General features: G+C 52.9%; 1 protein-coding gene across 2 annotated transcripts in view; it reads right to left on the reverse strand.

Annotated features, from left to right (window-relative positions):
- Positions 1 to 10,775: 10,775 nt before the first annotated feature.
- agxt2 (alanine--glyoxylate aminotransferase 2) overlaps positions 10,776 to 25,068 on the reverse strand; it is a 600,286-nt gene continuing 585,993 nt past the window's right edge. For both annotated transcript variants that reach the window (XM_072515583.1, XM_072515582.1), the window contains one exon: positions 10,776 to 11,700. In XM_072515583.1, coding sequence (XP_072371684.1) covers positions 11,587 to 11,700 — 114 coding nt within the window. In that variant the 3' untranslated portion in view covers positions 10,776 to 11,586. The remainder of the gene's footprint in view (positions 11,701 to 25,068) is intronic.

Genomic DNA, 25,068 nt, shown 5'->3' on the forward strand with positions numbered 1-25,068 from the left:
GATCGGCCTGTAGGGTCCACACAGCTCCGGGTTCTTGTCCCGCTTCAATATTAACAAAATGGTGGCCTCTGACATCGTCGGGGGCAGCACCCTTCTATCCCTCGCCTCGCTAAAAACCTTGACCAGCAACGACCCTAATATCCCCGAAAATGTCTTGTAAAACAAGACTTTACCGCTCGGCGCCCCCCCACGGGGCCTGAGGGGATGAAACGAATTCTGGACGGGCTGACGTTCCCCAGGGTGGGCAGGGAGCTGGCGGGTGAGCTGTTTCACAATGTGCACCACTTTCTCGACTTTTCCATTGGACTGCGGATAGTGCGGACTGGAGGTGACATGCTGGAAATTGTATGACCTGGCAAACGTGGACCATTCTCGACTGTTGAAGCACGGGCCATTGTCGCTCATGACGGTGATTGGGATGCGATGCCTTGAGAACATCTCCTTGCAGGCTTTGATGCCGGTCCGAGAGGTGAGGTCCGGGAGCTTCAACACCTCAGGGTAATTCGACAAATAGTCGATGATCAATACGGAGTCACGACCATTCGCATCAAAGAGGTCGATGCCAACCTTGGACCACGGAGGGGTCACTATGTCATGCTGTTGGAGCGTCTCCTTGCTCTGCGCTGGCTGGAACCGCTGACAGGTAGCTCAGTTCAGGACCATGTTCGTGATGTCCTGGCTGATTCCGGGCCAGTTGACAGCTTGCCGGGCTCTGAGTCTGCACTTCTCGACGCCCAGGTGTCCCTCATGAATCTGGCGCAGCACCAAGCTCTGGAGACTGAGCGGAATGACAACCCTGTCCAGCTTGAGGAGGATACCATCAATCACCGTCAGGTCATCCTTCACATTGTAAAATTGTGGGCACTGCCCTTTCTGCCAGCCATTGGCGAGGTTGTGGATGACGCGCTGCAAGAGGGGGTCCTTGGCTGTCTCATCATGGATAGAACTACCTTCTCATCTGTCGCCGGGAGAGTGCTAGCACACAGCTGCACCTGCGATTCGATGTGCTGGATGATCTCCAGCGGCTCACTGGGCGAGGTGACGGAGCGGGACAATGTATGAGCGATGATGAGCTCCTTGCCAGGTGTGTACACCAAGGTGAAGTCATACCTCCTAAGTTTAAGCAGAATTCTCTGCAACCGAGGCGTCATGTCGTTCAGGTCCTTGTGGATGATGTGGACCAGAGGCCCATGATCCGTCTCGACAGCGAATGTCGGCAGGCCGTAGACATAATCATGAAATTTGAGGATGCCGGTGAGAAGACCCGAGCACTCCTTCTCAATCTGTGCATATCTGGTTTCAGTGGGCGTCATCGCCCTCGATGCGTAGGCTACTGGTGCCCAGGATGATGTATCATCTCGTTGAAGCAACACCGCACTGATGTCATCCTGACTCGCATCTGTGGATATCTTTGTCTCCCGGTCCGGGTCGAAGAATGCCAGGACTGGTGCAGTGATGAGCTTGGCTTTCAGCTCCAGCCTCTCGGTCTGGTGTGCCGCCTTCCACTCAAAGGCAGTTGACTTTTTCACCAGGTTGCGTAGGGCCGTGGTGTGTGTGGCCATGTTTGGAATGAACTGGCCCAGAAAATTGACCACACCCAAGAAGCGCAGCACCGCCTTTTTGCCTGTGAGAGGAGGTTGGCAGAGGCACCTGTGTCCAGCCTGAACTGGATGGGGCAGTGGTTGACCTTCATCACTGCTCGCCATTCGTCCTCGGAATCCACAGCTGGGATAGACTGGACTTGCGATGTGTCTGGTGTGGCATATTCACACGTTATAATAATGCCCACACGGTATGCGTTGTCCAGGCATTCAGCATCTGGATCCGTTGCACTGCCGGGATCAGAATCCTGTCGGCGTTGTTGCACATTCCGGATACGCCGCTGTCGGAATTGGGAGCGCTGGCTCCTGACTAGCGGTGCAGATCTGTACAGGGCTGCATAGTGGCCGGGCTTCCCGCAGTTTAAACAGCGTCTGCCTCTTGCAGGGCAGTGTTTCTTTAAATGGGCGGTGCCACAGTTCGAACACGCCATGACGTCGGCGTCCTGACGCTCCGTGCGTCGTTGCACATGCGCAGTGCGGTTCTCAGACGTCTGCACCTGCACAGCGCGGGTTTCGGCCGCTTCGTTATCCCGTTCGCATCGCGCATGCGTCGGGCCCCGGGAAGAGCGCGTGAAATGGTCACTTTTGCCAATGTTGAGGCGCTGCATCCGGGAGATGGCCTGCACACTCTCCGCCTCGAGGAGGCTAGTCTATCATTTTCTGCCGTTTTGTACTGGGAATAGTGATTTTTAGCGTGCTCATGCACTGTGCATGTTTCAATCGCCACTGGCAGGGTCATATGCTTGATCTTCAGTAACTGCTCTCTCAGAGGATCAGAGTGAACTCCAAAAACGATTTGGTCTCTGATCATGGAGTAGAGATATCACCGAAGTTGCAGGATTGCGCTAACAGCCTAAGGTTAGTTAAATATGAGTTGAAGAATTCATCTTTACCTAGCAATCGCTGCTTGAATATGTAGCGCTCGAAGATTTTGTTGGTGTCCACCTCGCAGTGGCTGTCAAACTTGTCCAGGATGGTCTGAAACTTTGTCTTGTCTTCGGCGAAAGGAGTTGAATATTTTCACGGCGTGATCACCCGCTGTGGTGAGGAGAAGAGCGATCTTCCGTGCATCAGGCGCACCATTGAGGTCTGATGCTGCGATGTGAAGCTGAAATTTCTGCTTGAATGTCCGCCCGTTGGCACTGAGATTGCCGGAGGTCCCGAGCTGGTGAGGAGCCGGAATCTTCTCCATTGTGCCGGGATACATTCGCTGGTCGTCACGGATCTTGCGGAGTTGAACGAACTAGATTGAACAGACTCCTGGTATCATGTTGTGTTATGTCATTTGGAATAACACAAGCTGCCACTTGATGCAGTTTTGAGTAAAAGATGCTCCAAACTTTGAAGTGAGTTCAATGTGTTTTATTGAACTATTAGCCCAGTTCTCAATGAGATTGTAGTTTAGTCGGGCAGTATGGTCGGCACGGGCTTGGAGGGCCGAAGGGCCTGTTCCTGTGCTGTACATTTCTTTGTTCTTTGTTCTTTGTTTTGAGTTTGACTCTCTACTAATCTAAATGTAGTAACTCCGTCTAACTGAACCAGCCTTGCTCTAAGCCACGTGCTGGGGTGCGATGCTGAGGACACACCCTGTCTCACTCTGTAGATGTTGGTCTGTGGAAAGAGGCGGGGTGTGAGTGCCTCATCCCTTTTATAGTGAGATACCACCCCTGAGTGTCCTGACTGCTCATTGGTCGCGTCCTATTCCATGTGTTCATTAGCTGCATGTTTGATTATCATAGAATTTACAGTGCAGAAGGAGGCCATTCGGCCCATCGAGTCTGCACCGGCTCTTGGAAAGAGCACCCTACCCAAGGTCAACACCTCCACCCTATCCCCATAACCCAGTAACCCCACCCAACACTAAGGGCAATTTTGGCACTAAGGGCAATTGATCATGGCCAATCCACCTAACCTGCACATCTTTGGACTGTTTGCATAACAAGACACTGCCAACATCTACAAATTACATCAGATGAAGAGGAATCACTGGTTTGTGCAAAGGGAGCAGCTCTCAGAATCCCCCACATTCACCAATCAGGTCAGAGGGAATACGGAGGTAGTAAGTTTCAGGAGACTAAGTCAAGACTGATTGGCCTCTACTTTAATGCCCGGAGTATTACAGGTAAAACGGATGAGTTAAGGGCAAGGTTGACATATGGAATTGTGATATAGTAGCCAATCCTACTAGATGTGGTTGAGGGAGGGGCAGGATTGGCAACATCCCGGGATACAGAATCTTCAGGAGGAACAGGGGAAGGGGTAGAAGAGGAGAAGGCATTGCACTATTAGTTAAGGAGTCAGTTACTGCAGTAAGGAGGGATGATATCTTGGATGGGGCATCAAATGATGCTTTGTGGTTAGAGCTTAAGAATAACAAAGGGACAGCCACATTGTTCGATGTTTATTAGACTCCCAGATAGTCAGCGGCAAATTGAGCAAATATGTGTGCAATTTGCAGAAGTGTGTGAAAATATTAGGGTAATTATAGTGGGTGATTTCAACTTTCCCAACATTATTTAACTGGGATAGTCACTGTGATAAGGGCTTAGATGGAGCAGAGTTTGCAAAATGTATACAGGAGAACTTTGTAGTTCAACATGTGGAGGGTCCAAGAAGGAATGGTGCAGTGCTGGACCCAATTCTGGGGAATGAAGCCGGACTGGTGGTTGATGTGATGGTGGGGGAGCATTTTGGTGATAGCGATCACAACATGGTGCAATTTAAGGTTATAGACAAGGAAATAGACAAATTGCAGAAAAAGGTCTTGGATTGGGGGAGAGCAGACTTCAGTAAAATAAGACAGGATCTGGCCAAGGTAGTTTGGAAAAATTACTGGTGGGAGATCTACAGAAGAGCGGGAGGGAGGGGGGGGTCAAAGAGGAAATGGGGAGGGTGCAGGCCCAACATGTTTCCTCGAGGGTAATAGGAAGGAGCAACAAGTCCAGAGAACCATGGATGGCCAGAGATATTCAGGATAGAATGAGAAAGAAGGGAGAGGACCAGTTCTGGGTCATCTGCTGTTTGTGATTTTCATTAATGAGGGAGTTGAAGGGTGGGTGTAGAAGCCAGGTATTTCGAATACAACTAGTATCGGTAAAAGATAGCTGTTTAAGCATAAATGTTGAGTTAAATACCCATTTATACAGCATAATTCACTTTTACTGAGGTCCGTTGTTCTGGCAAATGCATATTTTCAGAGTCAGTGTGACATTAAAACAGCACAGTTGCAAGATAATTTGACACTGCTTGTGCTAATTGTCAAGGACAGGGACTGAATACACAGCAACATGAAGGCACCATTGTTCACAATGCAGATAACAGCTGGGTCAGAAAAGCTGATGTTGCACATTGAAGATGGACGGCTTGCCATCAAATCAAATGTGTTTGAGTCTAACCCAAACCAATTAGGATTATATTGGGGTGTGATTAGACGACTTAAGACGGATATGAAAGTGTATAACTGAAAAGTTTCTCCCCGCCATTTTGGGTTTTGTTGTCTTTGTGAGTATTGTCTTTTTGTTTGTTTTTAGTGCTTAGTTTTTAGGTTATTGTCTTTGGGGGTTCTGTCAGTCTAACAGTCTGTGTCAGTGATGTTAGTCCACTTTTGACTTTGAGTTTGAGTTTAGCTGAAGATTAGCTTTCTCTCTCTCTTCATGTTTCATTGCCAGACTTTGACCTTTTAAAAGTTACTTTTGAGCTGTCTGCCTAAGCAAAGAAAGATAATGTCTGTAATTCTCTGAAAGCTTCGAATTGTCTACGAATTGCCTTTTAAATGACTTTCAAATTGTAATCAAGCGACTACAAATAAAACAATTCCTTTTGGCACCTGAGAAGTTTTAACTGAAATTTCTGCTGAGTTCCAGTATTCGCAAAGTGCTACTGATAACCGAATAGCAGAAATAATATAAATTCCTTCAGCTATACACAGTCGAATAATAGAAGGAATCAAACAACTTAACACAGTCTACAAATATTACAAATCTTATAACTTGTCGTATTGCGCCAGGACTTGATTCATCAAGTTTCCCCCAAACTTGGCGTGGTTCGACAGGTTAAGATCCCATAAGTTTAAGATTCTTTCAGTGGGTCAGTAAATTTGCAGACGATACGAAGATTGGTGGAGTTGTGGATAGTAAGGAGGGCTGTTGTCGGCTGCAAAGAGACATAGATAGGATGCAGAGCTGGGCTGAGAAGTGGCAGATGGAGTTTAACCCTGAAAAGTGTGAGGTTGTCCATTTTGGAAGGACAAATATGAATGCGGAATACAGGGTTAACGGTAGAGTTCTTGGCAATGTGGAGGAGCAGAGAGATCTTGGGGTCTATGTTCATACATCTTTGAAAGTTGCCACTCAAGTGGATAGAGCTGTGAAGAAGGCCTATGGTGTGCTCGCATTCATTAACAGAGGGATTAAATTTAAGAGCCGTGAGGTGATGATGCAGCTGTACAAAACTTTGGTAAGGCCACATTTGGAGTACTGTGTACAGTTCTGGTCGCCTCATTTTAGGAAGGATGTGGAAGATTTGGAAAAGGTGCAAAGAAGATTTACCAGGATGTTGCCTGGAATGGAGAGTAGGTCTTACGAGGAAAGGTTGAGGGGGCTAGGCCTTTTCTCATTAGAACGGAGAAGGATGAGGGGCAACTTGATAGAGGTTTAGAAGATGATCAGGGGAATAGATAGAGTAGACAGTCAGAGACTTTTTCCCCGGGTGGAACAAACCATTACAAGCGGACATAAATTTAAGGTGAAAGGTGGAAGATATAGGAGGGATATCAGAGGTAGGTTCTTTACCCAGAGAGTAGTGGGGGCATGGAATGCACTGCCTGTGGAAGTAGTTGAGTCGGAAACATTAGGGACCTTCAAGCAGCTATTGGATAGGTACATGGATTACGGTAAAATGATATAGTGTAGATTTATATGTTCTTAAGGGCAGCACGGTAGCATTGTGGATAGCACAATTGCTTCACAGCTCCAGGGTCCCAGGTTCGATTCCAGCTTGGGTCACTGTCTGTGCGGAGTCTGCACGTCCTCCCTGTGTCTGCGTGGGTTTCCTCCGGGTGCTCCGGTTTCCTCCCACAGTCCAAAGATGTGCGGGTTAGGTGAATTGGCCAATGATAAATTGCCCTTCATGTCCAAAATTGCCCTTGGTGTTGGGTGGAGGTGTTGAGTTTGGGTAGGGTGCTCTTTCCAAGAGCCGGTGCAGACTCAAAGGGCCGAATGGCCTCCTTCTGCACTGTAAATTCAATGATAATCTATGATTAATCTAGGACAAAGGTTCGGCACAACATCGTGGGCCGAAGGGCCTGTTCTGTGCTGTATTTTCTATGTTCTATGTTCTATAAGTACAAGGGAAGTAAATCAACAGATGTATTAGTGGAGTACAGAAAATGCAGGATGGAGCTTAAGAAAGCAATTAGGAGAGCAAAGAGGGGATATTAAAAAGCTCTGGGAAAATCCCAAGATATTCTGTCAGTATATCAATGGGAAGAGGAGAACTAGGGAAAGAGGGGGGCCCATTGTGCACTACCCTCATCTACACGCTGTGGGTGGAGCCAGAGGACATTGGATTGGATTTTATCTTCACCCAAGAGAATGAGGCAGATATGGAACTCGGGGACTGTGAGGTTATTGATCAAGTTGTCCGAGGAAGTGACAAGGTATTGGGGGTGCTGTCAGGCTTAAAAGTGGATAAATCCCCCGGTCCGGATGAATTGTGTCCCAGGATGCTGTGGGAGGCGAGGGAGGAGATTGCAGGGGCCGTGACCCAAATTTTTAATTCCTCTCTGGCCTCAGGGGAGGTGCCGAGGACTGGAGAACAGCTAATGTGGTCCCACTATTTGAGAAAGGCTTGGGATAAGCCAGGGAACTACAAACCAGTGAGTCTCACGTCAGTGGTGGGGAAACTGATGGAGAAAATTCTGAAAGAGAGAATCTATCTCCACTTGAAGAGGCAAGGTTAGATCAGGAATAGTCAGCATGGCTAAGAGGGAGGTCATGTCTAACAAATTTGATTCAATTCTTTGAGCACGTGACTAAGTGTGTAGATGAGGGTAGTGTAGTTGATGTAGTTTACATGGATTTCAGCAAAGCCTTTGACAAGGTCCCACATGGGAGACTTATTAAAAAGGCAAATGTACCTGGGATACAGGGGAACCTGATGAGGTGGATTCAAAGCTGGCTGAGCTGTCGGAGACAGAGGGTGATGTCTAGGTGGATACAGAACTGGCTCGGTTATAGAAGACAGAGAGTAGCGGTGGAAGGAGAATGGAGGTCTGTAGCTAGTGGTGTTCCGCAGGTATCAGTGCTGGGACCTCTATTGTTTGTAGTATATATAAATGATCTGGAGGAAAATGTGGGTGGTCTGATTAGCAATTTTGCGGGTGACGTGAAGATTGGCGGAGTTGCTGATAGTGCCGCGGATTGTCAAGAGTGGGGGGGTGGGTGGGGGGGTGGGGTGGGGGGTGTGGGGGGGGTGGGGGGGGAGGGGAGGGGGGTGTGGGGGGGGAGGGGAGGAGGGGGTGGGGGGGGGAGGAGGGGGGGGAGGGGAGGAGGGGGTGGGGTGGGGGGGAGGGAGGGGGGGTGGGGGGGGAGGGGGGGGTGGGGGGGGAGGGGGGGAGGAGGAGGGAGGGGGGTAGGAGAGGGGGAGGAGGAGGGAGGGGGAGGAGGAGGGAGGGGGAGGAGGAGGAGGGGGGAGGAGGAGGAGGGGGGAGGAGGGGAGGGAAGGGGGGAGGAGAGGGGGGTAGAGGAGGAGGGGGGGAGGAGAGGGAGGGGAGAGGGGGGGTAGAGGAGGAGAGGGAGGGGGGAGGGGGGGAGGAGAGGGGGGGGTAGAGGAGGAGGGGAGGGGAGGGGGGGAGGAGAGGGGGGGGTAGAGGAGGAGGGGAGGGGGGGAGGGGGGGAGGAGAGGGGGGTAGAGGAGGAGGGGGGGAGGAGAGGGAGGGGGGAGGGGGGAGGAGAGGGGGGGGTAGAGGAGAGGGGGGGTAGAGGAGGAGGGGAGGGGGGGAGGGGGGGGAGGAGAGGGGGGTAGAGGGGGGGGAGGAGAGGAGAGGGGGGAGAGGAGGGGGGAGGGGAGGAGAGGGGGGGAGGGGGGAGGAGAGGGGGGTAGAGGGGGGGGAGGAGAGGAGAGGGGGGAGAGGAGGGGGGAGGGGAGGAGAGGGGGGGAGGGGGGGGAGGAGAGGGGGGTAGAGGGGGGGGAGGGGAGGAGAGGGGGGGAGGGGGGGGAGGAGAGGGGGGTAGAGGGGGGGGAGGAGAGGAGAGGGGGGAGAGGAGGGGGGAGGGGAGAGGGGGGGAGGGGAGAGGGGGGGAGAGGAGGAGGGGGGGAGGAGAGGGAGAGGGGGGGGTAGAGGAGGAGGGGAGGGGAGGAGAGGGGGGGGGGAGGAGAGGGGGGTAGAGGGGGGGGAGGAGAGGAGAGGGGGGGGAGGAGAGGGGGGTAGAGAGGGGGGGAGGGGAGAGGGGGGGAGAGGAGAGGAGAGGGGGGGAGAGGAGAGGTGGGGGAGAGGAGAGGGAGGAGGGGGGGGAGGAGTATTGGAATTATATTCCTTGTTCTGTAATTTCTACTCCATCTCTGTATTCGGCCTACTGCAGGTTCAATGCTGGCGATGAGGATTTAGGGGAGCTGCTGTCGACACTGGTTGCCACGTGCCTGGCCCACCTTGTCTAGGCTTTGGCAGCCCCCCCAGTGGCCACCAGAATGCCCCTCACAGGAAATTAGGACCCTTGGATGCAGGTACAGATGATTCAGGAAGTCTGTTGAACACAATGACTGTTTTTTTCGAACGAATGCAATTACTGACAATGCACAAAAACGGTGATATTACTGACGGCTTGTGGAGGACACACCTACAGCCTGAGAAAGAGCCTGACTCACCCACACCACCCAGATCCCAGTCATTCACTGCCCTGGTGACCCTGGTGAGCCGAAACCAACGTTTATTGTGCCTCGGTTCCGGTTCCACACGGCTGCTCAGGTCCAGGTCGAGTCACAGAATGATAGAATTTACAGTGCAGAAGGAGGCCATTCGGCCCATCGAGTCTGCATCGGCCCTTGGAAAAGAGCACCGTACCTAAGCCTAACACCTCCACCCTATCCCCATAACCCAGTAACCCCTCCTAACCATTTTGGACACTAAGGGCAATTTATCATGACCAATCCCCCCAACCTGCACATCTTTGGACTGTGGGAGGAAACCGGAGCACCCGGAGGAAACCCACGCAGACACTGGGAGGACGTGCAGACTCCGCACAGACAGTGACCCAAGCCGGAATCGAACCTGGGACCCTGGAGCTGTGAAGCAACAGTGCTAACCACTGTGCTACCGTGCTGCCCGAGTCGGTGAATGACTTCCTGGCCCGCCTCCGAAAACTGGCAGAGACTTGCGAATTCGGAGTCACCCTGGATGAGACACTCGGGGATTGTTTGGTGTGTGGTGTCCGTGACACAGCCACGCAATGGAAATGACTAGCTGAGGCCCAGCTGGACTGGCAACGTGAGGTGGCGATAGTTATCTGCAGAGAAAACTCCGAACACGGGGTCCAGGAACTCCAGGGACTGACGCTGCTCAGTCTGGGACACAGTCACAAGCAGCAATCACACTCGGCTAGACCCAAGGAGGCCGGCCCCCAACAACGGGGCACCTACCGGAGGAACACAGACCGCCGTAGTGCAGGCCGAGGGCTCCGCCGGATGTTCTTCCCCGATCAGGAGGAATGGGAATCTGACCACCAGCCAGCGGGGGCTGCTACAGGCCACAGAAACCAGGAGGCCCCGTGAGGATCTACCTACCCCGCGTGGCGATCTGTCTCGACGACATCCTGATCACCTGTCCGAGGTGCCGGAGCGTTGTCAGGGTGCCGGCGTCCGCCTCAGGCGGGAGAAATGTGTATTCAGTGCCGCCAAAGTCGCGTATCTCAGTTACCGGGTAAACTGGCAAGGCTGGCACTCGGTGGAACAAGGTAGAAGGAATTCAGCAGGCTCCTGCACCAGGTGTAACGATATCTATCTATCTGGATAACTAAAGGATTAATTATTACACCTCAGTATAACACAACCACCAGAGGGCACTACTGGATCCCACTATAAATAAGAACACCTCGAGGATCTTGGTCTCTCTCTTCCAACCTGGAGTGACTCGACAGTAGAGTGTAAGAGAGATAGATCACAGCATAGTTTCAGCACGTGTAGTTTGAATTAATTAATACTTTAATATGAATTACTTGATTACTAGACATAGTTCTGTGGAGGGTGCAAACTCAATATTAATCAATCGTTATTCAATAAATCAATTTGCTTTAAGTTGAAGACTCGTGGTTTGTTCAGGGTCACAAGATCAGACCGTCCTGGATAAGAAGCAAAGAGGGACGAGGTATTTACCAAAAGAGTAATATAACAAGAGGATGCGGAGTTTGGAGAAACTCGGTTTGTTCTCACTGGAACGAAGGAGGTTGAGGGGCGACCTGATAGAGGTCTACAAAATTATGAGGGGCATAGACAGAGTGGATAGTCAGAGGCTTTTCCCCAGGGTAGAGGGGTCAATTACTAGAGGGCATAGGTTTAAGGTGAGAGGGGCAAGGTTTAGAGTAGATGTACGAGGCAAGTTTTTTTACACAGAGGGTAGTGGGTGCCTGGAACTCACTACCGGAGGAGGTGGTGGAAGCAGGGACGATAGGGACATTTAAGGGGCATCTTGACAAATACATGAATAGGATGGGAATAGAGGGATACGGACCCAGGAAGTGTAGAAGATTGTAGTTTAGTTGGGCAGCATGGTCGGCACGGGCTTGGAGGGCCGAAGGGCCTGTTCCTGTGCTGTACATTTCTTTGTTCTTCGTTTTGATTGAACTGAAATTTCGAGTGTTGAAAAGAATTATTATATTATTATGAATCGATGTTAATATTTCAGAATGTGTTTGCTGGGCAAGGAGAGTGAAATAAAAGGATAGTTGTTTCTGTGTAAATCGCGGTTACACTGAGTAATGTTCTGCCAATCTCATCACAAAGCCTCCAGTCTCCTCCAGGTTCGGTTCTGCACGGCCTGTCGAAACACAGCAACAGCAAAATCGATGTCCTCTTGTGAGATACACATTGGAGGCTTAATCCGGAACGTCTGCAAATAATCAACAATTGTGAGTGTCAATGTCTCGGTACAGTACGGGGTTAGATACAGAGTAAAGCTCCCTCTACACTGTCCCCTTCAAACACTCCCAGGACAGGTACAGTACGGGGTTAGATACAGAGTAAAGCTCCCTCTACACTGTCCCCTTCAAACACTCCCAGGACAGGTACAGCACGGGGTTAGATACAGAGTAAAGCTCCATCTACACTGTCCCCATCAAACACTCCCGGGACAGGTACAGCACGGGGTTTGATACTGAGTAAAGCTCCCTCTACACTGTCCCCATCAAACACTCCCAGGACAGGTACAGCACGGCGTTAGATACAGAGTAAAGCTCCCTCTACACTGTCCCCATCAAACACTCCCAGGACAGGTACAGCACGGGGTTAGATACAGAGTAAAGCTCCCTCTACACTGTCCCCATCAAACACTCCCAGGACAGGTACAGCACGGGGTTAGATTCAGAGTAAAACTCCCTCTACATTGTCCCCATCAAACACTCCCAGGACAGGTACAGCACAGGGTTAGATACAGAGTAAAGCTCCCTCTACACTGTCCCCATCAAACATTCCCGGGACAGGTACAGCACGGAGTTAGATACAGAGTAAAGCTCCCTCTACACTGTCCCCATCAAACACTCCCGGGACAGGTACAGCACGGGGTTTGATACTGAATAAAGCTCCCTCTACACTGTCCCCATCAAACACTCCCAGGACAGGTACAGCACGGGGTTAGATACAGAGTAAAGCTTCTTCTACACTGTCCCATCAAACACTCCCAGGACAGGTACAGCACGGGGTTTGATACCGAGTAAAGCTCCCTCTACACTGTCCCCATCAAACACTCCCAGGACAGGTACAGCACGGGGTTAGATACAGAGTAAAGCTCCCTCTGTTTAAATCCTGTATATTCCCCAATTTGTCCCTTTTATCTTTTGTTTTTTGATCCATGGACAATTAATGAGCTTGTGACTTTAATGGAGACTTTGCCTTGAATTCAAGCAGGAGCGGTCAGTGGTGACTCAGTTTGACCGACTTGGCTGGTGGAAATGAATTGGCTCGAAATGCTGAGCCTTGCCAGTAACTGGCAGTGAGTGGTTTGGTTTCTCTGGAATGTTTCTCTCCCCCCAGTAAGGCTGGCTCGTTTTAGTTTCACTTTCGGTTCAGAAGCTGGGGGAAACATCTGATTTTCTCTCTCTGATCTGATGAAATCTCTCCAAATATCCCGTGTAAGAACTCTTCTCTCTATCCAGTCAGGCTGGATGTCATTTTATTGAAACTGCAAAGGATTCAGATTAAACCCCGGGCTGCAAGATAAGAGTCAAAGAGTTTTAAGAGAGAAGTAGACTCAAAGGTGGACCTTTGAGTTGAAGGCCCAGTTTAATAAAGGCTAAAGGTTCTCTCCAGAGGAAATCCTACTGCCTGTGAGTACTGAATGAATGTTACTGCCAGACGATCATCACCAACTCTACACTGGTGACTGATCAGCGTGCCGGGAGAAGAGCCTGCTGCAACGTTTCAACATCGAAAGCTAGGATTCATCCAGTTTTACCTTAATCCCTATAATTATTACTGAGGAATGCTACAATGATATAAAAGCAAAATACCACAGATGCTGAAACTCTGAAATAAAAATAGAAAATGTTGGAAAAACTCAGCAAGTCTGTCCAGAGAGAGAAAAACAGAGTTAATGTTTCGAAACCGTGACTTTCTTCAGTTAAGGTGACGTCTGAAAGAGGTTAGTCCAGATGAATATGTGGCAGGAGAAATGGTGGAGGGCTTTAGATTTCTGGGACATTTTTTGGGGGTTGGTAGGGCCTGTACAAGGGGGACAGGTTGCACCTGAACCAAAATGGGACTAATGTCCTTGCAGGGAGGTTTGTTGGTGCTGTTGGGAGGGTTTAAACTAACTTGTCAGGGGCCTGTGATCCTGAGAGAAGGTTCAGCAGGGGGCGATTCACAGGCAACATTAGAGGAGGCATCAAGTGAGTCAGGAAGGCACAGAGTGTCTGAACCATTTCAGTCACCAGGGAGTGTGGCCAGATTGGATGGTATTTATTTTAAATCAGGAGTCTGATGAACAAGGCAGATGAATTAAGGGCACAAATCAAAACATGTGGGTTAGATGTCATTGCTGTCACTGAGACATGGTTAAGAGAGGGGCAGGATTGGCAGCTCAATATTCCAGGATACAGGATCTACAGGGGAGATGGGGAAGGAGGTAAAGGAGAGGGGTGTCAGGAGAACTTTTTAAGTCAGTATGTAGAAGGTCCTACAAGCGAGGGGGTGTCCCTGGAGTTCAGTAACGAAGCTGGGCAAGTGGTTGAAGAATCAGTGGGGGAGAATTTTGCAGACAGTGATCAGAACTCAGTTAGATTCCAGATTGTTCTGGAAAAGGACAAGGATGGGCCTGAGATCAAAGTTCCAAACTGGGGTAAGGCTGATTTTAATAAGATCAGAGGCAGGATTCTCCATTGGCTGGAATCAGGAAACATGATTGGGCAGAGAATCGGTTCCGACGGCGAAATTGCAGCGGGCGACGATTCTCCGTCACCTGGACAGCGGCGTCGATGCGTTCCGGACACGTCCATCACCTCGACACCATTGCCACAGCCGGAAAAGCAGCCATGTGGAAAGGCTGCCCACTGTGAACTTAGTGACACGGGTCGTACAGGTGTCACCCCCAGGCCACCTCCCTGGGTGCCCTCTGACCCCAGCCAACCCATCAGCTGTATGGGTGGCTCCAGCACGACCAGTGCCAGCTTGTTGGCTGGGGTGAGTGTGTGTGGGGAGTGTAATGTGTGTGTGCGGCTGGGGTGAGTGTGTGTGGGGACTGTAATGTGTGTGTGTGGCTGGGATGAGTGTGTGGGGAGTGTAATGTGTGTGTGGCTGGGATGAGTGTGTGGGGAGTGTAATGTGTGTGTGCGGCTGGGATGAGTGTGTGGGGAGTGTAATGTGTGTGTGCGGCTGGGATGAGTGTGTGTGGGGAGTGTAATGTGTGTGTGTGGCTGGGATGAGTGTGTGTGGGGAGTGTAATGTGTGTGTGGCTGGGATGAGTGTGTGGGGAGTGTAATGTGTGTGTGCGGCTGGGATGAGTGTGTGTGGGGAGTGTAATGTGTGTGTGCGGCTGGGATGAGTGTGTGTGGGGAGTGTAATGTGTGTGTGGCTGGGATGAGTGTGTGGCGCTGGGGTGAGTGTGTGGGGAGTGTAATGTGTGTGTGGCTGGGATGAGTGTGTGGGGAGTGTAATGTGTGTGTGCGGCTGGGATGAGTGTGTGTGGGGAGTGTAATGTGTGTGTGTGGCTGGGATAAGTGTGTGTGGGGAGTGTAATGTGTGTGTGGCTGGGATGAGTGTGTGTGGCTGGGGTGAGTGTGTGTGTGGAGTGTAATGTGTGTGTGGCTGGGATGAGTGTGTGTGGGGAGTGTAATGTGTGTGTGCGGCTGGGATGAGTGTGTGTGGGGAGTGTAATGTGCGTGTGTGGCTGGGATGAGTGTGTGTGGGGAGTGTAATGTGTGTGTGTCTGGGATGAGTGTGTGTGGGGAGTGTAATGTGTGTGTGCGGCTGGGATGAGTGTGTGTGGGGAGTGTAATGTGTGTGTGCGTCTGGGATGAGTGTGTGTGGGGAGTGTAATGTGTGTGTGCGGCTGGGATGAGTGTGTGTGGGGAGTGTAATGTGTGTGCGCGGCTGGGATGAGTGTGTGTGGGGAGTGTAATGTGTGTGTGGCTGGGATGAGTGTGTGGCGCTGGGGTGAGTGTGTGGGGAGTGTAATGTGTGTGTGGCTGGGATGAGTGTGTGGGGAGTGTAATGTGTGTGTGCGGCTGGGATGAGTGTGTGTGGGGAGTGTAATGTGTGTGTGTGGCTGGGATGAGTGTGTGTGGGGAGTGTAATGTGTGTGTGGCTGGGATGAGTGTGTGTGGCTGGGGTGAGTGTGTGTGTGGAGTGTAATGTGTGTGTGGCTGGGATGAGTGTGTGTGGGGAGTGTAATGTGTGTGTGCGGCTGGGATGAGTGTGTGTGGGGAGTGTAATGTGCGTGTGTGGCTGGGATGAGTGTGTGTGGGGAGTGTAATGTGTGTGTGTCTGGGATGAGTGTGTGTGGGGAGTGTAATGTGTGTGTGCGGCTGGGATGAGTGTGTGTGGGGAGTGTAATGTGTGTGTGCGTCTGGGATGAGTGTGTGTGGGGAGTGTAATGTGTGTGTGCGGCTGGGATGAGTGTGTGTGGGGAGTGTAATGTGTGTGTGCGGCTGGGATGAGTGTGTGTGGGCAGTGTAATGTGCGTGTGTGGCTGGGATGAGTGTGTGTGGGGAGTATAATGTGTGTGTGTGGCTGGGATGAGTGTGTGTGGGGAGTATAATGTGTGTGTGCGGCTGGGATCAGTGTGTGTGGCTGGGATGAGTGTGTGTGGGGAGTGTAATGTGTGTGTGGCTGGGATGAGTGTGTGTGGGGAGTGTAATGTGTGTGTGCGGCTGGGATGAGTGTGTGTGGGCAGTGTAATGTGCGTGTGTGGCTGGGATGAGTGTGTGTGGGGAGTATAATGTGTGTGTGTGGCTGGGATGAGTGTGTGTGGGGAGTATAATGTGTGTGTGCGGCTGGGATCAGTGTGTGTGGCTGGGATGAGTGTGTGTGGGGAGTGGAATGTGTGTGTGTGGCTGGGATGAGTGTGTGTGGGGAGTATAATGTGTGTGTGCGGCTGGGATGAGTGTGTGTGGGGAGTGTAATGTGTGTGTGCGGCTGGGATGAGTGTGTGTGGGGAGTGTAATGTGTGTGTGCGGCTGGGATGAGTGTGTGTAGGGAGTGTAATGTGTGTGCGCGGCTGGGATGAGTGTGTGTGGGGAGTGTACTGTGTGTGTGCGGCTGGGATGAGTGTGTGGGGAGTGTAATGTGTGTGTGCGGCTGGGATCAGTGTGTGTGGCTGGGATGAGTGTGTGTGGGGAGTGTAATGTGTGTGTGCGGCTGGGATGAGTGTGTGTGGGGAGTGTAATGTGTGCGTGCGGCTGGGATGAGTGTGTGTGGGGAGTGTAATGTGTGTGTGTGGCTGGGATGAGTGTGTGTGGGGAGTGTAATGTGTGTGTGGCTGGGATGAGTGTGTGTGGGGAGTGTAATGTGTGTGTGCGGCTGGGATGAGTGTGTGTGGGGAGTGTAATGTGTGTGTGCGGCTGGGATGAGTGTGTGTGGGGAGTGTAATGTGTGTGTGTGGCTGGGATGAGTGTGTGTGGGGAGTGTAATGTGTGTGTGGCTGGGATGAGTGTGTGTGGGGAGTGTAATGTGTGTGTGCGGCTGGGATGAGTGTGTGTGGGCAGTGTAATGTGCGTGTGTGGCTGGGATGAGTGTGTGTGGGGAGTGTAATGTGTGTGTGTGTCTGGGATGAGTGTGTGTGGGGAGTGTAATGTGTGTGTGCGGCTGGGATGAGTGTGTGTGGGCAGTGTAATGTGCGTGTGTGGCTGGGATGAGTGTGTGTGGGGAGTATAATGTGTGTGTGTGGCTGGGATGAGTGTGTGTGGGGAGTATAATGTGTGTGTGCGGCTGGGATCAGTGTGTGTGGCTGGGATGAGTGTGTGTGGGGAGTGTAATGTGTGTGTGCGGCTGGGATGAGTGTGTGTGGGGAGTGTAATGTGTGTGTGCGGCTGGGATGAGTGTGTGTAGGGAGTGTAATGTGTGTGCGCGGCTGGGATGAGTGTGTGTGGGGAGTGTAATGTGTGTGTGCGGCTGGGATGAGTGTGTGTGGGGAGTGTAATGTGTGTGCGCGGCTGGGATGAGTGTGTGTGGCTGGGATGAGTGTGTGTGGGGAGTGTAATGTGTGTGTGCGGCTGGGATGAGTGTGTGTGGGGAGTGTAATGTGTGTGTGCGGCTGGGAAGAGTGTGTGTGGGGAGTGTAATGTGTGTGTGAGGCTGGGATGAGTGTGTGTGGGGAGTGTAATGTGTGAGTGCGGCTGGGATGAGTGTGTGTGGGGAGTGTAATGTGTGTGTGCGGCTGGGATGAGTGTGTGTGGGGTGTGTAATGTGTGTGTGCGGCTGGGATGAGTGTGTGTGGGCAGTGTAATGTGTGTGTGCGGCTGGGATGAATGTGTGTGGGGAGTGTAATGTGTGTGTGCGGCTGGGGTGAGTGTGTGTGGGGAGTGTAATGTGTGTGTGTGGCTGGGATGAGTGTGTGTGGGGAGTGCAGTGTGTGCGGCTGGGGTGAGTGTGTGTGGGGAGTGTAATGTGTATGTGCGGCTGGGATGGTGTGTGTGGGGAGTGTAATGTGTGTGTGCGGCTGGGATGAGTGTGTGTGGGGAGTGTAATGTGTGTGTGTGGCTGGGATGAGTGTGTGTGGCTGGGATGAGTGTGTGTGGCTGGGATGAGTGTGTGTGGGGAGTGTAATGTGAGTGTGTGGCTGGGATGAGTGTGTGTGGCTGGGGTGAGTGTGTGTGGGGAGTGTAATGTGAGTGTGCGGCTGGGATGAGTGTGTGCGGCTGGGGTGAGTGGGTGTGGGGAGTGTAATGTGTGTGTGTGGCTGGGATGAGTGTGTGTGGCTGGGATGAGTGTGTGTGGGGAGTGTAATGTGAGTGTGTGGCTGGGATGAGTGTGTGTGGCTGGGGTGAGTGTGTGTGGGGAGTGTAATGTGAGTGTGCGGCTGGGATGAGTGTGTGTGGGGAGTGTAATGTGTGTGTGCGGCTGGGATGTGTGTGTGTGGGGAGTGTAATGTGTGTGTGCGGCTGGGATCAGTGTGTGAGGGGAGTGTAATGTGTGTGTGCGGCTGGGATGTGTGTGTGTGGGGAGTGTAATGTGTGTGTGCGGCTGGGATGTGTGTGTGTGGGGAGTGTAATGTGTGTGTGAGGCTGGGATCAGTGTGTGAGGGGAGTGTAATGTGTGTGTGCGGCTGGGGTGAGTGTGTGTGGGGAGTGTAATGTGTGTGTGTGGCTGGGATGAGTGTGTGTGGGGAGTGTAATGTGTGTGTGTGGCTGGGATGAGTGTGTGTGGGGAGTGTAATGTGTGTGTGTGGCTGGGATGAGTGTGTGTGGGGAGTGTAATGTGTGTGTGCGGCTGGGATGACTGTGTGCGGCTGGGATGAGTGTGTGTGGCTGGGATGAGTGTGTGTGGCTGGGATGAGTGTGTGTGGCTGGGATGAGTGCGTGTGGGGAGTGTAATGTGTGTGCGGCTGGGATGAGTGTGTGTGGGGAGTGTAATGGTGTGCGGCTGGGATGAGTGTGTGTGGGGAGTGTAATGTGTGTGTGTGGCTGGGATGAGTGTGAGTGGGGAGTGTAATGTGCTTGTGCGGCTGGGATCAGTGTGTGTGGCTGGGATGAATGTGTGTGGGGAGTGTAATGTGTGTGTGTGGCTGGGATGAGTGTGTGTGGGGAGTGTAATGTGTGTGTGTGGCTGGGATGAGTGTGTGTGGGGAGTGTAATGTGTGTGTGCAGCTGGGATGACTGTGTGCGGCTGGGATGAGTGTGTGTGGCTGGGATGAGTGTGTGTGGCTGGGATGAGTGTGTGTGGCTGGGATGAGTGCGTGTGGGGAGTGTAATGTGTGTGCGGCTGGGATGAGTGTGTGTGGGGAGTGTAATGGTGTGCGGCTGGGATGAGTGTGTGTGGGGAGTGTAATGTGTGTGTGCGGCTGGGATGAGTGTGTGTAGGGAGTGTAATGTGTGTGTGCGGCTGGGATGAGTGTGTGTGGGGAGTGTAATGTGTGTGCGCGGCTGGGATCAGTGTGTGTGGCTGGGATGAGTGTGTGTGGGGAGTGTAATGTGTGTGTGCGGCTGGGATGAGTGTGTGTGGGGAGTGTAATGTGTGTGTGCGGCTGGGAAGAGTGTGTGTGGGGAGTGTAATGTGTGTGTGCGGCTGGGATGAGTGTGTGTGGGGAGTGTAATGTGTGAGTGCGGCTGGGATGAGTGTGTGTGGGGAGTGTAATGTGTGTGTGCGGCTGGGATGTGTGTGTGTGGGGTGTGTAATGTGTGTGTGTGGGCAGTGTAATGTGTGTGTGCGGCTGGGATGAATGTGTGAGGGGAGTGTAATGTGTGTGTGCGGCTGGGGTGAGTGTGTGTGGGGAGTGTAATGTGTGTGTGCGGCTGGGATGAGTGTGTGTGGCTGGGATGAGTGTGTGTGGCTGGGATGAGTGTGTGTGGGGAGTGTAATGTGAGTGTGTGGCTGGGATGAGTGTGTGTGGCTGGGGTGAGTGTGTGTGGGGAGTGTAATGTGAGTGTGCGGCTGGGATGAGTGTGTGCGGCTGGGGTGAGTGGGTGTGGGGAGTGTAATGTGTGTGTGTGGCTGGGATGAGTGTGTGTGGGGAGTGTAATGTGAGTGTGTGGCTGGGATGAGTGTGTGTGGCTGGGGTGAGTGTGTGTGGGGAGTGTAATGTGAGTGTGCGGCTGGGATGAGTGTGTGTGGGGAGTGTAATGTGTGTGTGCGGCTGGGGTGAGTGTGTGTGGGGAGTGTAATGTGTGTGTGTGGCTGGGATGAGTGTGTGTGGGGAGTGCAGTGTGTGCGGCTGGGGTGAGTGTGTGTGGGGAGTGTAATGTGTATGTGCGGCTGGGATGGTGTGTGTGGGGAGTGTAATGTGTGTGTGCGGCTGGGGTGAGTGTGTGTGGGGAGTGTAATGTGTGTGTGTGGCTGGGATGAGTGTGTGTGGGGAGTGCAGTGTGTGCGGCTGGGGTGAGTGTGTGTGGGGAGTGTAATGTGTATGTGCGGCTGGGATGGTGTGTGTGGGGAGTGTAATGTGTGTGTGTGGCTGGGATGAGTGTGTGTGGCTGGGATGAGTGTGTGTGGGGAGTGTAATGTGAGTGTGTGGCTGGGATGAGTGTGTGTGGCTGGGGTGAGTGTGTGTGGGGAGTGTAATGTGAGTGTGCGGCTGGGATGAGTGTGTGCGGCTGGGGTGAGTGGGTGTGGGGAGTGTAATGTGTGTGTGTGGCTGGGATGAGTGTGTGTGGCTGGGATGAGTGTGTGTGGGGAGTGTAATGTGAGTGTGTGGCTGGGATGAGTGTGTGTGGCTGGGGTGAGTGTGTGTGGGGAGTGTAATGTGAGTGTGCGGCTGGGATGAGTGTGTGTGGGGAGTGTAATGTGTGTGTGCGGCTGGGATGTGTGTGTGTGGGGAGTGTAATGTGTGTGTGCGGCTGGGATCAGTGTGTGAGGGGAGTGTAATGTGTGTGTGCGGCTGGGATGTGTGTGTGTGGGGAGTGTAATGTGTGTGTGCGGCTGGGATGTGTGTGTGTGGGGAGTGTAATGTGTGTGTGAGGCTGGGATCAGTGTGTGAGGGGAGTGTAATGTGTGTGTGCGGCTGGGGTGAGTGTGTGTGGGGAGTGTAATGTGTGTGTGTGGCTGGGATGAGTGTGTGTGGGGAGTGTAATGTGTGTGTGTGGCTGGGATGAGTGTGTGTGGGGAGTGTAATGTGTGTGTGTGGCTGGGATCAGTGTGTGTGGCTGGGATGAATGTGTGTGGGGAGTGTAATGTGTGTGTGTGGCTGGGATGAGTGTGTGTGGGGAGTGTAATGTGTGTGTGTGGCTGGGATGAGTGTGTGTGGGGAGTGTAATGTGTGTGTGCGGCTGGGATGACTGTGTGCGGCTGGGATGAGTGTGTGTGGCTGGGATGAGTGTGTGTGGCTGGGATGAGTGTGTGTGGCTGGGATGAGTGTGTGTGGCTGGGATGAGTGCGTGTGGGGAGTGTAATGTGTGTGCGGCTGGGATGAGTGTGTGTGGGGAGTGTAATGGTGTGCGGCTGGGATGAGTGTGTGTGGGGAGTGTAATGTGTGTGTGTGGCTGGGATGAGTGTGAGTGGGGAGTGTAATGTGCTTGTGCGGCTGGGATCAGTGTGTGTGGCTGGGATGAATGTGTGTGGGGAGTGTAATGTGTGTGTGTGGCTGGGATGAGTGTGTGTGGGGAGTGTAATGTGTGTGTGTGGCTGGGATGAGTGTGTGTGGGGAGTGTAATGTGTGTGTGCGGCTGGGATGACTGTGTGCGGCTGGGATGAGTGTGTGTGGCTGGGATGAGTGTGTGTGGCTGGGATGAGTGTGTGTGGCTGGGATGAGTGCGTGTGGGGAGTGTAATGTGTGTGCGGCTGGGATGAGTGTGTGGGGGAGTGTAATGGTGTGCGGCTGGGATGAGTGTGTGTGGGGAGTGTAATGTGTGTGTGCGGCTGGGATGAGTGTGTGTAGGGAGTGTAATGTGTGTGTGCGGCTGGGATGAGTGTGTGTGGGGAGTGTAATGTGTGTGCGCGGCTGGGATCAGTGTGTGTGGCTGGGATGAGTGTGTGTGGGGAGTGTAATGTGTGTGTGCGGCTGGGATGAGTGTGTGTGGGGAGTGTAATGTGTGTGTGCGGCTGGGAAGAGTGTGTGTGGGGAGTGTAATGTGTGTGTGCGGCTGGGATGAGTGTGTGTGGGGAGTGTAATGTGTGAGTGCGGCTGGGATGAGTGTGTGTGGGGAGTGTAATGTGTGTGTGCGGCTGGGATGTGTGTGTGTGGGGTGTGTAATGTGTGTGTGTGGGCAGTGTAATGTGTGTGTGCGGCTGGGATGAATGTGTGAGGGGAGTGTAATGTGTGTGTGCGGCTGGGGTGAGTGTGTGTGGGGAGTGTAATGTGTGTGTGTGGCTGGGATGAGTGTGTGTGGGGAGTGCAGTGTGTGTGCGGCTGGGGTGAGTGTGTGTGGGGAGTGTAATGTGTATGTGCGGCTGGGATGGTGTGTGTGGGGAGTGTAATGTGTGTGCGGCTGGGATGAGTGTGTGTGGGGAGTGTAATGTGTGTGTGCGGCTGGGATGAGTGTGTGTGGCTGGGATGAGTGTGTGTGGCTGGGATGAGTGTGTGTGGGGAGTGTAATGTGAGTGTGTGGCTGGGATGAGTGTGTGTGGCTGGGGTGAGTGTGTGTGGGGAGTGTAATGTGAGTGTGCGGCTGGGATGAATGTGTGCGGCTGGGGTGAGTGTGTGTGGGGAGTGTAATGTGTGTGTGTGGCTGGGATGAGTGTGTGTAGCTGGGATGAGTGTGTGTGGGGAGTGTAATGTGAGTGTGTGGCTGGGATGAGTGTGTGTGGCTGGGGTGAGTGTGTGTGGGGAGTGTAATGTGAGTGTGCGGCTGGGATGAGTGTGTGTGGGGAGTGTAATGTGTGTGTGCGGCTGGGATGTGTGTGTGTGGGGAGTGTAATGTGTGTGTGCGGCTGGGATCAGTGTGTGAGGGGAGTGTAATGTGTGTGTGCGCGGCTGGGATGTGTGTGTGTGGGGAGTGTAATGTGTGTGTGCGGCTGGGATGTGTGTGTGTGGGGAGTGTAATGTGTGTGTGAGGCTGGGATCAGTGTGTGAGGGGAGTGTAATGTGTGTGTGCGGCTGGGGTGAGTGTGTGTGGGGAGTGTAATGTGTGTGTGTGGCTGGGATGAGTGTGAGTGGGGAGTGTAATGTGCTTGTGCGGCTGGGATAAGTGTGTGTGGCTGGGATGAGTGTGTGTGGGGAGTGTAATGTGTGTGTGTGGCTGGGATGAGTGTGTGTGGGGAGTGTAATGTGTGTGTGTGGCTGGGATGAGTGTGTGTGGGGAGTGTAATGTGTGTGTGCGGCTGGGATGACTGTGTGCGGCTGGGATGAGTGTGTGTGGCTGGGATGAGTGTGTGTGGCTGGGATGAGTGTGTGTGGCTGGGATGAGTGCGTGTGGGGAGTGTAATGTGAGTGTGTGACTGGGATGAGTGTGTGCGGCTGGGGTGAGTGTGTGTGGGGAGTGTAATGTGTATGTGTGGCTGGGATGAGTGTGTGTGGGGAGTGTAATGTGTGTGTGCGGCTGGGATGAGTGTGTGCGGGGAGTGTAATGTGTTTGTGCGGCTGGGATGAGTGTGTGCGGCTGGACTGAGCGTGTGTGGGGAGTGTAATGCGAGTGTGTGACTGGGATGAGTGTGTGCGGCTGGGATGAGTGTGTGTGGCTGGGATGAGTGCGTGTGGGGAGTGTAATGTGAGTGTGTGACTGGGATGAGTGTGTGCGGCTGGGTGAGTGTGTGTGGGGAGTGTAATGTGTATGTGTGGCTGGGATGAGTGTGTGTGGGGAGTGTAATGTGTGTGTGTGGCTGGGATGAGTGTGTGTGGGGAGTGTAATGTGTGTGCGGCTGGGATGAGTGTGTGTGGGGAGTGTAATGGTGTGTGGCTGGGATGAGTGTGTGTGGGGAGTGTAATGTGTGCGGGGCTGGGATGAGTGTGTGTGGGGAGTGTAATGTGTGTGCGGCTGGGATGAGTGTGTGTGGGGAGTGTAATGGTGTGTGGCTGGGATGAGTGTGTGTGGGGAGTGTAATGTGTGTGCGGCTGGGATGAGTGTGTGTGGGGAGTGTAATGTGTGCGTGTGGCTGGGATGAGTGCGTGTGGGGAGTGTAATGTGAGTGTGTGGCTGGGATGAGTGTGTGTGGGGAGTGTAATGTGTGTGTGCGGCTGGGGTGAGTGTGTGTGGGAAGTGTAATGTGTGTGTGTGGCTGGGATGAGTGTGTGTGGCTGGGATGAGTGTGTGTGGGGAGTGTAATGTGTGTGTGTGGCTGGGATGAGTGTGTGTGGGGAGTGTAATGTGTGTGTGTGGCTGGGATGAGTGTGTGTGGGGAGTGTAATGTGTGTGTGTGGCTGGGATGAGTGTGTGTGGGGAGTGTAATGTGTGTGTGTGGCTGGGATGAGTGTGTGTGGGGAGTGTAATGTGTGTGTGTGGCTGGGATGAGTGTGTGTGGGGAGTGTGATGAGTGTGTGTGGCTGGGATGAGTGTGTGCGGCTGGGATGAGTGTGTGTGGGGAGTGTAATGTGTGTGTGCGGCTGGGGTGAGTGTGTGTGGGGAGTGTAATGTGTGTGTGTGGCTGGGATGAGTGTGTGTGGGGAGTGTAATGTGTGTGTGTGGCTGGGATGAGTGTGTGTGGCTGGGATGAGTGTGTGTGGCTGGGATGAGTGTGTGTGGGGAGTGTAATGTGTGTGTGCGGCTGGGATGAGTGTGTGTGGGGAGTGTAATGTGTGTGTGTGGCTCGGATGAGTGAGTGTGGGGAGTGTAATGTGTGTGTGCGGCTGGGGTGAGTGTGTGTGGGGAGTGTAATGTGTGTGTGCGGCTGGGATCAGTATGTGTGGCTGGGATGAGTGTGTGTGGGGAGTGTAATGTGTGTATGCGGCTGGGATGAGTGTGTGAGGGGAGTGTAATGTGTGTGTGCGGCTGGGGTGAGTGTGTGTGGGGAGTGTAATGTGTGTGTGCGGCTGGGATGAGTGTGAGTGGGGAGTGTAATGTGTGTGCGGCTGGGACGAGTGTGTGTGGCTGGGATGAGTGTGTGTGGGGAGTGTAATGTGTGGCTGGGATGAGTGTGTGGGGCTGGGGTGAGTGTGTGTGGGGAGTGTAATGTGTGTGTGTGGCTGGGATGAGTGTGTGTGGGGAGTGTAATGTGTGTGTGGCTGGGATGAGTGTGTGGGGCT

This window comes from Scyliorhinus torazame, chromosome 9 (genome assembly GCF_047496885.1).
Source record: "Scyliorhinus torazame isolate Kashiwa2021f chromosome 9, sScyTor2.1, whole genome shotgun sequence".
NCBI classification, from domain to species: domain Eukaryota; kingdom Metazoa; phylum Chordata; class Chondrichthyes; order Carcharhiniformes; family Scyliorhinidae; genus Scyliorhinus; species Scyliorhinus torazame.